At 37.1% G+C, this 14,508-nt stretch overlaps 1 protein-coding gene across 1 annotated transcript; it reads right to left on the reverse strand.

Annotated features, from left to right (window-relative positions):
* Positions 1–1,187: 1,187 nt before the first annotated feature.
* Positions 1,188–14,076, reverse strand: olfm3a (olfactomedin 3a). Its single transcript, XM_056249185.1, has 6 exons — positions 13,686–14,076; positions 7,507–7,650; positions 5,062–5,217; positions 4,620–4,839; positions 2,099–2,205; positions 1,188–1,923 (listed from the first exon to the last, which is right to left on the reverse strand). The coding sequence occupies exons 1-6, from the start codon at positions 13,752–13,754 to the stop codon at positions 1,246–1,248; spliced, it is 1,374 nt and encodes a 457-aa protein (XP_056105160.1). The 5' UTR covers positions 13,755–14,076; the 3' UTR covers positions 1,188–1,245.
* Between the last annotated feature and the right edge of the window lie 432 nt (positions 14,077–14,508).

Raw genomic sequence — 14,508 nt, forward strand, 5'->3', positions numbered from 1 at the left:
ATGATTTTTTTTTTCTCGTTTTGTTCCACAGGAGTCTTATAGGTCTAAAAGACAGAGTGTGTAAACAGTTGCAGATATTTTGGGGGTAAACTATTCATTTTAAGGGGTTAAATATTTGGGAGTGTTATAGGCAATAAAATGTTGAGAAAGTGTAGAAAAAAATAACAATTTAAATGATCTAATTAGGTTTGTAATTGAAACTCTAAACTCCAAAAAACATCAAAACTGAAAAGCAATTTAAACTTTATGATTTCAGATCTATTGCAAGACTATGTTGTAGGCAAATATTCATAAGAGATGCACTGGGCGTGATGTGAGGAAACAGCAGTAGTAAATCCCAGTGGGTGATCAATTCCCAGAGTTGAATTGATGGTGGTGAGAATGCATTTAAATTCCCAGTGCCCTAGCAGACAGGGAGGCTTGACACAGAAATGACGGGAGAGGAAATTGCAGAGAGGAGTTGGAATCGTCCCCTCCTAGCTCCTGTGCCCTTGATCTTGATTGAAAATGCCAAAGGACAGCATTCAAAGTCATCAAGTGAGAAGGGCTGCCCGTAAATTAATGTGAACGCAACCGCATTCGGGCTTGTCACAATCATCAGCAAATGACCTCATTATTATAACCCCCGTGAATTCGGGCTGAATTCCGACAAAATTGCTCTGTGTCGCACATGGCTCCTTTCTGTTCTGTTGTTTACATTTTATGGATGTAGAATTGCGGCTTCATTCCAGTTGATTTATTGTTTTGTTCTAGATTTAATATAAAATATTTCCTCTCATTGACAATGAATGTTACAATCGTTTACATAGGTTCATATTCAGAGCTCTACAGTTTGTACAACTAAACTTGACACAACAAGATATTACCAGGAGAGTCTGGACAAATTAATGTTTCCAAAAGTACATCACTATATAAGAAAATGGGATTTCTGATATACAAATACCACGTAAAGGATGGCAAAAGAATCAGACATTCATGCTGTTGAGCAATCTGTGGCTCACATTGTGAAATATTGCAAGTAAGATCTAACTTTCAGAGCAGCTATGAGAAGATGAGTAAAATAACAAAAATCGTTCTGTTTGTAATGGCGTTGCATCATCAAGTCTTTATGTGTCATCAGTCCTACGGCAATTCAAACCGCAGTTTATGGTGAAGTAAAGGCAACATGTCTTATTAACATTTGGGAAAAGAACCATGAGTGCGTAGAAAATAACAATACTTTCGTTTATCCATACTGTATGTCCATTAGGAATCATCTTCGGTTTTGATGACATGGAAAAGCGTGACGTTGAAAATGACCTGATGTCCATTGTTCCAGGCGTAAAGCGCCCGTTCTTGAGCGTTGTAGTCAAGCATGGAAATGTGAAAGTACTGGTTGTGGAATGGGATGTCCATGTACTCATACGTCGAGGTCTTTGTGTTGTAGGAATAATACACCTTGGCTCCGGTCAGATGGGAATTGGTGATGTACAGCGTGCCGCAGATCATGAAAGAGTCTCCTGCGTTCCTTTTGGAGTATTCCGTGTTCCACGTCTGGAGAACCTCCAGCGTCTGCGGTTCTAACTGAGAAATCACAATGTTTCCTGCATTCTGATTGGTGGCGTATACAGCCCACAAACCCAGCTCGTCCGCCATCAGGTCGATGTCCGAGAAGCCTCCCCAGGTGTAGGGGTAGACGTTGTGGAAGCCGGCGTACTCCAGGGCACGCTGGGCAAGAACCCGTCCGGTCTCGAAGCTGTATTTGACGATGATGTTGCTCTGCTCCTTGTTGTAGTACAGAGAGCCGTTATAGACCACATGGTTGGTTCCAGCCCATTTAAAGGGAAGGTAATAGGTTCGCGATTCCTGACCGGAGATGAAGTCTTCAATACTTTTATACTCTCGAACCACCTTGCTGTTGGTGTAAGTGTCCATATACCAAATCTGTGGGGAAAAGACAGAGTGAGATTGAAGTATGTAGATGAGTGGCTCACTAAATTATTTTACACCTGGTGGAAACCGGTTGTTAGCAATCCTGGGAAGGAAGAAGATTAATCAGGTATATGTCAGAACATTAATCAGCTTGAAGAACATAGCGCCGCCCCCCTCCAGAACTCACCCGGTTATTTCTTGGAGATGCTAGAGGGTCGGTCATCCATGCGCCAAACCGCGTCCCAGATGTCTTTATCGTCACAGGGCCGGTGATTTTCATTAATTTCCCACATGCTATGAAAAATCCAAATGAATATTCTTTATTTTTAACATCATCTCTTTTTCAAATGGCTGGTTTCCTAGAAGCAATTTCATTCCTTCTAAAGACTTGCTTTCGGTGCATGTAAAAAAACAACAGCAACTTTTAATGCTGTACTAGCTTAGTGCATCCAAACCCCAACGCTAGGATGCAATATCAGAGCTATTAATAACATATTAGAACATCTGTTGAATTTGCCTAATCAACTCATTCATATTGTAAGGCTTTTCAACACCTAATCATCAGAATCACAGGTGTTCTATGAAGATTGTTGAAAACACATTGTTATATAATTGCCTTGCTTGACGTTCACTAAGAGTAATTGAATATCCGATCTGGACCAACTGTAGCTGGAGGGTCAAATCTGAGTTTTGATGTTTTGCTTTGGGCAAGATATTTTTATTTTTAATTGAAACATTACTTTGTAACCTTCTTTTACAGGCTGTACTATAATACACTTTAAGCAAAATTAATTTCAGTAAATATTAATACATACTGTGCCATAAATCAAGGGGGGAGGAACAACTGGATGTTCACATTGACTACTGTTCAAAAATGTAGGGTCAATAAGATTTTTATATTTTTTTTAAAAGAAGGGATTACTTTTATTCAGCAAAGGTGAATTTTAAATCTCTTTCCTATTTCAAATAAACACTGTTATTTTGAACTTTCTCAGCAAAGAAACCTGAAAAAATGTGTCATGGTTTCCACAAAAATATTAAGCAGCACTGATAATAAGAAATGTTTCTTGAGCAGCAAATCAGCATATTAGAATGATCTCTGAAGAATCATGTGACACTGAAGACTGGAGTAATGATGCTGAAAATTCAGCTTTGCATCACAGAAATATACATTTTAAGACAGTGCAACTACAGTTCAATCCTTGCATTGTTATTTTTCTTCACCTCCAAATAGCTGTTGCAAAAACACATATTTTGTAAACACCCCCTAAGAAACTCATTGGGACAGTTGAGCCTGAAACCTAGTTCATCATGTTGGTTAACCCAGAGCCATAGAGAGAAAGAGTTGCGACACGCTTTGATGTCGCCGCGACGGCTGTCACGTGGTTCATGTAAGCCCCAATAGTTCCAAAACATACGCGGGCTGTCATGTTCTTCTATGGACAGACAGCAGCGATTGCATTATTAAACGGTAAATATATAATAAAACACACACCCAAGTACTTTTTAAGCTGTTATTGCATTTTGTTAATGTCAGTTTTGCATTTGGAGAGGCAGGGTGACAACTTAGATAAGTTTTAGGCTATATTTTTGGAGGGAAAAGCTTAGTGTTCATGTTCGCATGGGTAGTACGTTAGCACTGGCTTTAGCGGCTCTAACTTAACTTTTCCATGTCATTCATCTGATGATGGACGTCTCATTATATTTATTGTAGCACAACTGGGCTGTATTAGGCTATCGATTCCCGTGATCTTGCTTATAAATTCCGATTCAGCCATTAGCCTTCGTGATCACGCAAAGAGGTCTGCGGTCCGTTCAGAACTCCAACCAACATAAAATATAAATAATTACGCTGTGCATGTACAAATGAATGATTTAGGAGGGAAATAGACTGCTCCCATAATGAGAAAGCAACGACTATATACAACAATGTTCAGTAAATATTCTACCGAAAAATATTCTTCATAAAATTAAACCGGAGAGATAGTTAATGAGTGAATTTAACTATGTTCCTAAATACATATAAGCACATATATGCATAACCCTAACCCATTTAAATAAATGAATTGTGTGTGTGTGTGTGTGTGTGTGTGTGTGTATGTATATAATATTATATATAGGCTATATATATATATATATATATATATATATACATACATATATATAATATTATTAAAAATATTACATATTATATACATCAAGTTACCGTAAGTTAGCTAACGTTAGTGAAGTGTTGGTCACGTAAGCTATCGCTGCAATTAACCTATTATCTTCCAATAAACATTTACTAAAACTGGCTACATAAAATATAACTATAGACTAGATTCACGAGAGGTCGGCTAATGTTTGTAAAAGTAAAAAAATACAGTAATTTCATTAATTTACCAGCGAGCGTACTTCGGAAGCACTGAAAATGAATGGGGTTCAATGCTGAAACTATCAGTGTTTGGAACTATTGGCCGCTCCACGACACGCGTTACTTCCGCATTCCAAAGTTCCTATGGCGGCCTATGGGAGTGTCGCAACTCTTCATCCAATCATAGCAGAGGTTAGTTACAGATAGAATTTTTAAAGATACAGTAGCAAACACAACCCATTTAATTCTAATGTAATGTAAAATGATATGAAACAGTGGAATATGCCCTCTTTAAAATGCTTGAACTGTGAATGTAAAAAGTGCAGTCAATTCCATCAGTACTTCTACTTACTGAGTTTGCTCATGCAGTTTCGTAGACGGCTATCCAGGCTGAGGACTCTCTGATAGAGCTGCTCATAGTCATAAGCTCCCAGCTCTTCCTGGATGCCCGTCAGCACAGCAGAAAGATTCCTGATTTCCTCTTTGAACTGAGAGATCAGCTTAGCATCTGTTTTGTACTGCTCCAGCACAGGAATCAATGGCTGGAGTTCATCCATACGATCGTTCAGCTCCTGTAGAGAGAGACACACACACATAGACACACGCACACACACAGGCTGTTATGCTTTAGACGTTGGTCCCAATAAACAATGTTTAGTCGTGAAATGCATGTAGTTCTATTATAGGCCTGCATATGTTTAGCGTTTTGACTTAACACATACAATATTCATGCCTAAAGCTGATGTTTGCATTTCCAAGCAGCAGATCTATTGTAACATAATAAAAAAACATACCTTAAAGTTTCTAGCCATTATCGTTTTCCTGTCTTCTTCAATTTGCCGGAACTTGGTCCGTAACCCTTTCATTTGATTTTCCATTTTCATGACATACTGGAAATCGCGCTGCGTGCGCAGATTCAGGACTTCGATGGACTGAGACATGTTCTGCACCTGCGTCACACAAGCACAAGTTAAGAAGTAGGACTAAACTAGGGGTGGTTCTCATATAAAAACAAAACAAAAACAGCACAACTATTTTCAATATTTGATAATAATAAGAAATGTTTCTTGAGCAGCAAATCAGCATATTAGAATGATTTCTGAAGGATCATGTGACACTGAAGACTGGAGTAATGATGCTGAAAATTCAGCTTTGCATCACATGAATAAATTACATGTAAAAAAAAATATTATTGAACAAATAAATGCAGCCTTGTTGAGCATTAGAGACAAAATCTTTTTTTTTAAATCCCCAAACTTTTGAGCAATATTGTAGATGTAAAATAAACCTTGAGAAAAAAACTTTTGCATCATGCAGTAAACAAAAAATCCATAGACAATTCATATCTATAATACTTTTTTGTTTGTTTTGCTCCTTTTGACCAGCCACTAGTCACCATGGACATTCGTTTTATAGAAAACAATACATTGCTTGAGCGACATGAGGGTGAGTAGATAAATGTATTACTGTGTGAACTATCCCTTCAACCTTAGCGGGTGAGAAGCACTTTCCAAAGATACATTTCTTTGCATATGTTATGGATAAACTGACTACAATTAATTCATTTTTAATTCTACCATTAATTCTGATAAAAAATAAGATAAAAAGCAGTCACTCCAATCTCATGGTGTTTGTCCCCATCAAACTGTCTGATTAGCTGCTTTGACTAGGGTGTGAGAAAAGTGGAAATCCGTAAATCATGAATGAGATGTAGGCCTGGGATTTCTTTTCAGGCTATAGGGAAAATGGAGGCGTTAATAAATGTACATATAAATATTAACGGCAGTCAGGCTCCCGCTGAATTGAGGCATGTATCATTTATCATAAAATCAGGTATTAATGACCTGCATAAAATCAGCCTCTTGTGAATGCAATGGAAGCACCCATGAGTGCTATTGCTTTTTACTTGTGTGTGTGTGTGTGTGTGTGTGTGTGTGTGTGTGTGTGTGTGTGTGTGTGTGTGTGTGTGTGTGTGTGTGTGTGTGTGTGTGTGTGTGTGTGTGTGTGTGTGTGTGTGTGTGTGTGTGTGTGTGTGTGTGTGTGTGTGTGTGTGTGTGTGTGTTTAAAGGTCCTAAGTGGGAATGAGAGTGATAAAAGAGGATAAAAACGATGGGGGAGGGAAATATGTAATGTGTGATTGAGAGACCGAGAGAAATAAAGTGCAAGAGGACAAGTGTGTGTGTTTATGTCAGTATTAGCGGTTAGCTGTACAGTACTGTAGCTCCTGAAATGTGAATCCCTGAGGCAAAACAGTACATTAGTTGTCCACACAATATACACTAGCCAATTGATGTGTGTGTGTGTGTGTGCTGATAGAAAGAACAGAAAGCAAGAAGAAATGCACAGTGAAAAAAACATTGTGACATTATAGGGCTTTGCAGTATTTTGAATATTCACATTATATTCGCAATGCATGTGCTGACAATAGGTAATAGGTATTACTATATAAGAAACATTGTGAATATCATGATTTTAATGCGCCCGTTTATTAGGCCATTACATTTCCGAAAGAGCGTCCGAGTAGGCTAGTTTTGCACCCTTTCATTAGTATGAGAGTATGAGAACATTCAGACAAAGATGTTGTAATAGTATTAAATATCGTCAATATTCAGTTGCAAAAATGAGTTGGCAAGTTTGATTCATTTCCATGAATATATTAAGGGGAAAAAATAAATGTATGTAATATATACTACCTTGAAAAATTTAGGGGTCAGTAAGATTTTTATGCTTTTGAAAGAAGTCTCTTAGTCTTATGCTCACCAAGGCTGCATTTATTTGAAACGGTAATATTGTGAAATATTATTACCATTTAAAATAACTTTCTATTTATATACATTTTAAAATGTAATTTATTCCTGTGATGGAAAAGCTGAATTTTCAGCATCATTACTCCAGTCTTTAGTGTCACATAATCTATCAGAAATCATTTTAATATGCTTATTTGGAGCTCAAGAAATATTTCTTATATATATATTAAAAAATCTGATTGTGCTGCTTAATTTTTTGTGGAAACATGATTCATGGTTTGTGGATTTTTTGAGTAATAGGAACAGTATTCATCTGAAATAGAAATGTTTTTTTTATCATTGTAAAATTATTTACTGCCACTTTTGAATAAAAGTTTTTAAAATCTTACTGACCCCACATTTTTTAATGGTAGAGTATGTACGTATATATATATATAATGTCAGAAAAAGAAAGAAGAGAGATAAAATGTGTGTGTGTATTATACGCGAGACCTTCTCCAGCAGCTGTCGGAGCTGTCTGCTCTTGGCATCCCTGGAGCAGAGGTTTTGTTCCGGTGCGACCACTGTGCAGATACAGCGTCCGTCTGCATCCTGTGCCGAACTATACACCTGCCATCCTTTCTTGGGACCAATTGTCTGTGGACACACACACACGCACACACAAACACTTTAGTACTTAATAATAAACAACCAATATCCTAGTAATATGATTGCTAATAAGCAAAGTTAATAGTGACAATTGGATCCTAAACTAAAGTGTTACCATAATAATAATTAAAATACTACTACTAATAATACTAATTTAGCATTATTATTTAGGGTACACTGGGGCTAAAGGCGCACAGGGGTAAAATGCGCATTTGACTTTATTCTCTTTTAAACCACTAGATGGCACAAAAAACGCTTCTGATGACGCACGTGGAAATTTGGCTGATCCTTGACGCCGTCGCGAAAAATATGTAAAAGTATGGTATTTGAGGTAAAACAGTATATTTATTGAAAATTCATTATTTTATTGATCAAAAGCACAAACTTGTTGAAGTGATTGTAAAGTATTAACGTCAAAAACATTATTTTATAGTATTTGTATAAATAATGTGTGCTTTTTGCCCCATGCTGGAAAGCCTTTTACCACGTGTGTGAGGCAAAAGACCCACCTTGCTACATTTATCATTTATTTTCACAGAAAAATATGTTGCTCCATCAATGTTCAGTAAAAATATGGCATATACATTTTTCGTAGGGTGTGCCTTTAGCCCCGTTGTACCCATGGTTGTACCCTACTTCAGAGCTGTTAACTGTTGTGACCATCTCTGGTAACATGAGATCCAAATCCGTCTGGTTCCTAAATGTATCATTCTGTTAACTGATCGGCTGTTTCAATGAAAAGATCTAAATCAAAAATGGATTTGTTTATGGATTTGACATTGCTACTCATGAAAATGCTAAGGAAAACTAGGGCAGATGTCAAGATTTTCAGTGAATTTCTATCTAGTTGTCACACAAATCTATCAGTATGACTTCAAAAGACTATTTCAGAAGAATATTTCACTTGAGTCATATGGACTGCTTTTATGGTGCTTTTGAGTCCTTTTTGAAGTTTGAAAGCGTTTAATCCATGGAAGAGAAAAAAGCATACAGGTTTAGATTGACATAAGGGTTGATAGTCAATTACAGAATTTTTATTTTGGGGTAAACTGTCCCTTTACTTATTATTGAACACATTTATTTTAATATGCTGTAGATAAAATAGGACTTGCATTTTATCCACTGAGCAAATTCAAAGGAACGCCGTTTTAAAATCTCTTTTGTGTGTTATCATGCAAAGGCCTTGTAAACAGTTAAAGACATGCTTTACCAGTGAAAACTGTCAAGCAGGCGTGCCAATGCAAGTTTGAAGATGAATGAAATAAATCACAGTTTATTTGGACTGAAAAACCCACACGATAAAACCACTTTTATCTATTGGAAATCTGTCTTTTACTGGACCTGAGAGCCCGTGACATCATAAAGTGGGTGTGTCCCTGTCAGTCACAATAATGCCAGTGTTCTCTCGCTCTAATTCACTTGCGCTGTAACTGATCCAATTCCCCAGCTTTGATGTATAATTTGTACAGTCGAGTCTGAGAGTCGTAACTGTGCACTCAACGGATTCAAGCAGGGCTAAAAAAAATAAAAAAAAACAATACAGGGAGAAAGAATTGGGATAGAGAAAAGAACGGATGGAGAAACGATATGGAGGTTTCGAGGATTCACCTGAGAGGACAAACTGATAAGCTTTCCCGTTGAGGACAGAGGCATCCCATGCCATACATGCACGCGCACACACTGAATTTACTGACGCCCTCCTTGACTGCCTCTGCCTCTTTTCTTTTTTCTACCTCTCTGTCACACATTCTTATCTTCCCCCACTCTTCTCCTCTCTATATATTTTGAATTGCGAGTGTGACATTGCTTTTATACAACAGTAACTTACACGAAGTAACACACATTAGTTTTGTTTATTTAATGATCATCTTTCATTTTAAAAAAATTAAATGAATTAAGTGAATGATTGAATTGTCATTCCTGAATGAATGTGTGCTTTTATCGAATCGGCTGAATGAATAATGACTAGCTCATAAAGATGTCCACTTGTTTTGATCCTGAATGAATCTGTGTTTTGAATGAATCAGTTCAGTGAATTGATTGACCGCTCAAAAGGACCTTTCTGAAACCTAAAATGACAAATGGGACACCCTACGGTCTCATGGACTTAACTAAGGACACGCACGCGACAGCCATTGTAAGTCCACAAGACCGAAAGTGCATATGAAAGTGTACCATTCAGGACAGGGCCTGGAACTAGTTTTTCTAAATGAATTGGTGAAATGGTTAGGTGTATAATTCAATGACTCACTCATAAAGGCAGTCATGTTTCGTTCCTGAATGAATCCTTTGTTTTTGAACGAGTTGGTTCAGTGAATGGATACTCGCTCATAAAGATGTTCACTAGTTTCGTTCCTGAATTAATTGGTGTTTTTGAACGAATCAGTTACGTGTATGTTTTATTAACAATGTTTGGGAGGAGCACGTTCAAATGATCAGCTCAATCAGCACAAGAGGAGACCTATATGTGTGTGTATATATATATATATATATATATATATATATATATATATATACTGTGTATATATAGAGTCCATGTGACTGCTATATATATAGCGATTGGAAAGCAGATGGTTCCGTATGCTTTCGAATCGCTCTCGCGGTACTTTAATGCAGTCACTGGTACAAAGAGTGACTGAAAATCCCCACACCAATGCAAAGACTGACAACCTGTCTGGACCAGTAGTGAAATTGCTATTTTGCGTTGCAATATTTTCTGTAATAGAGTAATTTACAATAAATGCAGTGTAAGGTAGTTATGCACATTGTACATTACAACATCAGCAGCATCTCAACAAAGCACAAAATGATTGATTCTTTTACAATCACCCAGAGTGCAACATTCAAGTCCACTTCCATTTATGTTTGTTGATGAAAACAAATCGCACCCACCATCAATCCAGACAGAGAAATACCAAACATATCACTATCACTATAACTGGACAGAGCGTGGAGGAACATACATTGACCACACAGGTACTGATGATCATGTCTTTTAAATGGACTCACATTTCTGTCCTGATGGTGGAAATCATCATATTTTTATGTCCATGTCTGAGATTTGTACCGTGATATTAAATACACAGCAGAGAAAACAGCCCTCCTATCTTCAGTTCTTCTCACTATATTTGGTGCTGTCATGCTTTCAATCAAGTGCTGATTTAAACAACACCTGCTTGAAAATGAAAAGACTGCTCAGAGAAGTTGGGATCATTTTTTTCTTTCTCTTTCTTTCGCTTGCTTTCACTCTTGCTTTCTTGTGCGCCTCTGACCTCTAGACTATATCTCAATATCTGAGTACACTTCTGAAAGAGAACGAGGCATAGAAAGATAAAAGGAATGCTTTCATTCATTATCAGTCACCTTCTCAGCGATAAATCTGTAGAGTAATAAGTGAGGGTGTGGCAGTGTTCGTGCACAGCAGATTTATTATTATATTGTACAAGTATGGTTTATTACATTCATCATATGCACGCGTACTGTGGTTATCAAACATGCAGTGACATTCATTCATGTTGTTTGTAATGTTCAGATTAGAAAATTAGATAGTTAGCAAACATATCTCCTGAGATTTCATAAAGTCAGATAGGCTCTGCATATCTTTTATGAATGTCACATAAAGGTAAAGGTGCCAAAATGGTGTTTCTTCATGGAACCATCAATCTCAATAAATAACCTTTATTCTTAAAGTCCCCATGAATTCAAAATTGACCATAAATTGATCGTTTTGTGGCGAACAATTCATCCATGCAAGTCAATCCACACAAATTTTTTTTTTGGCTTCATAATCTTTAATCAAAATCTGAAATTTCCCCTCCCCTCTGCATTGGAGGACCTTCCCTGATGACGTAGGTTTGACGGTTTGGGTGTCTGCTTAACATCCGTAACCACGCCCCTCCAACTGACCGTAGACAGGCTGAATGAAAACACCTACTTTTCTAGATCCAATCAGGTGCTTGTTGGAAAAAAAAAGCCACGCCCACTATTTTGCCTCATTTAGTATTCCGTTTCTCTCGGAAATACGTCACAACACTGGAGAAAAGTCGTTTGCAACTTCCGGTTCACGGGGACTTTAAGAGTGTATTCTGGGCCAAATGACAAAAAACGAATGTCTTGATATTCACAACACAACATTATAAGAAACATAATGTGAATTGATCAATACATGACTGAATCGGCTTTTCCATTCAAAGTCATTCAAAAACTTGCCATAAAACCGAACACTGAATGCTAAATAAGGTGAAGGTCTGTATTATTATGAAATCCCTGTATTAGAAAGCTGTATCCCGTAGGTGTGTAATGCAATTTGTCACCATAAAAAAAACGCATTTCAGCACGTCAAATTAATCATCATGAATCACTCATCCCACAAGCAACAACAATGTAATTAGAAGCCCATTACACTAACGTCCATTCATTTTCATAGACAAACAGCCCTCTGTCTAAGAGTCTGTGGGGGTTTTGTGTGTATGTACTTTTGGACCTTTGACATTTTGTGGACTTCATATGGTGAGGTCAACATGCCAGTATAGAAGTACTAGCTATGTTATCCAATGGTTAAACAAATTGTTGAGACAAAAAGCAATTGTCTGTCTAGTTCATGCAGACATACTGAATGTCTGTATGTGATTAGTTCAGTTCAGCACCACGGCAGTGTGGACAGCTCCTGTCCGGCTATGACTAAACATCTGAAGCACAGCACCACACTCATTTTAGCACTTGTTACATCTCATTATGGCGATTTTTTTTTTTTTTTTTTTTTTTTTTTTTTTCAGCAGTAGTGTCTTTACATGAAAATGTCCTGCAGTTTGATAGCAGTTCTTTGATAGCATTGCATTAAAAGAGATAGCAGCTTGATTAAAACAATGCTATATGCATTGCAGACTGTTTATATATTTTGTTACTGCCAAAATTCAAAATGGAAGAGCATAATGCAAAAAGCAGTTTAAATCGACATACATTTCCTTGTGGTTCATTCCCATTTGTCCCCTTCCCAGTGTGCACTGGGGCGTAAGTAATTATGGTTGCGTTGTCTGACCATTTGGCAGTTTGGATTTTGTTGTCACTAGTTGGTTTCTGCTGTCGCATTTTTGGTATTCCATGCATGTTTGTTTTTTGTCACATGTTTATGTGATGAGTATTCATGTGTTGTCATTAGACAAGCGCTTTGTTTTCCAAAGGGAACAATTTGCTTAACATCTGATACAGCATCATCAGAAATATTTGTACTTAATCTAATTACAGATTATTTCATACTATTCATTAACATTGAAGTCCTGTTTTTGGCAAAAAGTAACTTCAATTGAATTTGTTATATTGTATGTTGTGCAGTTGCTCATTTTCAATTATTCACCTTTGTTGAGCTCATTTGATGAATCATTTTAAACATTGCATTTAATTAATACTATTGTTTGTAATCTGCTGTCATAATTGTATATACTGCATCATTTTTACAGGGGCAGGTTATTTAGCTTTACAGTGTTGGGCAGTGGACCAGAATTGATCAATCCACCATTATATTCACTGGCTGGTAAAATCATATCATAAGCATATGCACCGTATGAGTCCACACTGACAATGAAAAAAAAAAAAAAAAACATCTACAAAATTCATATTTTCCAATGCTTATAAATATTTGCTGCATGTCCCTTTATCTGTTTGTAACTCAATAATGCATTCCCGGAAAACATCTGGAAAGACAAATGGCTCTCCATGCTTGAATAAACCAAAGTTTAATATCTGTGGGCTAGTTTTATTTTCCTCCATCACGTACATATTATACGATGCATAATCCTGAGAAGACGTGTTAGAGGACCCTATATGAAATTATATTAAATAATTATATATAAAAATACAACTTTGAGATTTCAGCAACCAACTTAATTTAAAATATCAATATTTATTTCCTACTACGGCATATGCAATCTGTTTCAAATAGATCCACATATATAGAGAGACTGAGAAATCAAGTGCATTGCATTATCTTGAAATCTTTTAGCTTGCAACTCATCACATCAACTTACCATGGATGGATACAGTCCGAAGACAATGAGGAAAAGCAGGGGCTTTAATGCACCGAACAGAAGGATCATGCTGTCACGTCTCTATCGCACTTTTCTGGCGTTAATATCACTTCCTCGGTGTGGCAGATGATGCCAGAAAAGAACAGGGCGGATTGATACACATTCATTACCGTGCAGCTCCACCGCGCGAGTTCCCGCGTGCAGCCAATACTGAGCGCGCGCTGCCCAAAGTTACGACCGCACGCGCATGAGGGTTCAGCAGACAGCGCGTGAGAGCATCCAACACTACCAAGGCGAGCTTAACAGCGGATGTGACATCATTTGATTATTCCAAGCGTTAACTTGTTGAGCAACGGCGGCGAGTGAATGCAGCCACTGTACCGTTCCAATGCATGCAACACTTGTGAGCTGAAATGGTCAGGCTGTCAGTGGTCGCATGTGGTGATTGGAGCAAATGTACACGGCAAAAGTTCCACCTCCAATGTATACGCTACAAATATTAAAATACCGTTGTTAGGTTTAGAAAAAGAAATGTTTAAAAAAAATGAATACAATAATAAAAATGTAAACGTCTTTACATTTTAAAGAGGAAATGTTAAGTGCAGTAGGCTATTTTTACATTTGTAATTTAATGTAAAAAATTAATTTAAAAAAAAGAAAAGAAAAGCTACCTAAACTGTAACTTACCTTAAGCATAGGTGGCTACTGTAAAAATTCTACGAGATTTGATGGGATAACATGTAATTTTACTGTACTGTTAATAGTTTAGGAATGAAATGCCTGAAATAATTTATAGTCAAAACATTTAATTCATGAATACATG

The sequence above is a fragment of the Rhinichthys klamathensis genome, unplaced genomic scaffold (assembly GCF_029890125.1).
Source record: "Rhinichthys klamathensis goyatoka isolate OS25496 unplaced genomic scaffold, OSU_Roscu_1.1 h1tg000059l_1, whole genome shotgun sequence".
NCBI lineage: Eukaryota > Metazoa > Chordata > Actinopteri > Cypriniformes > Leuciscidae > Rhinichthys > Rhinichthys klamathensis.

Coding starts and splice junctions, on each gene's coding strand:
- olfm3a (XM_056249185.1), bottom strand. CDS start 13,754: ATGATCCTTCTGTTCGGTGCATTAAAGCCCCTGCTTTTCCTCATTGTC. Junction 7,651..13,685: donor TCGGACTGTATCCATCCATG/GTAAGTTGATGT, acceptor GTGTGTCCACAG/ACAATTGGTCCCAAGAAAGG. Junction 1,924..2,098: donor CATCTCCAAGAAATAACCGG/GTGAGTTCTGGA, acceptor TTTTCCCCACAG/ATTTGGTATATGGACACTTA.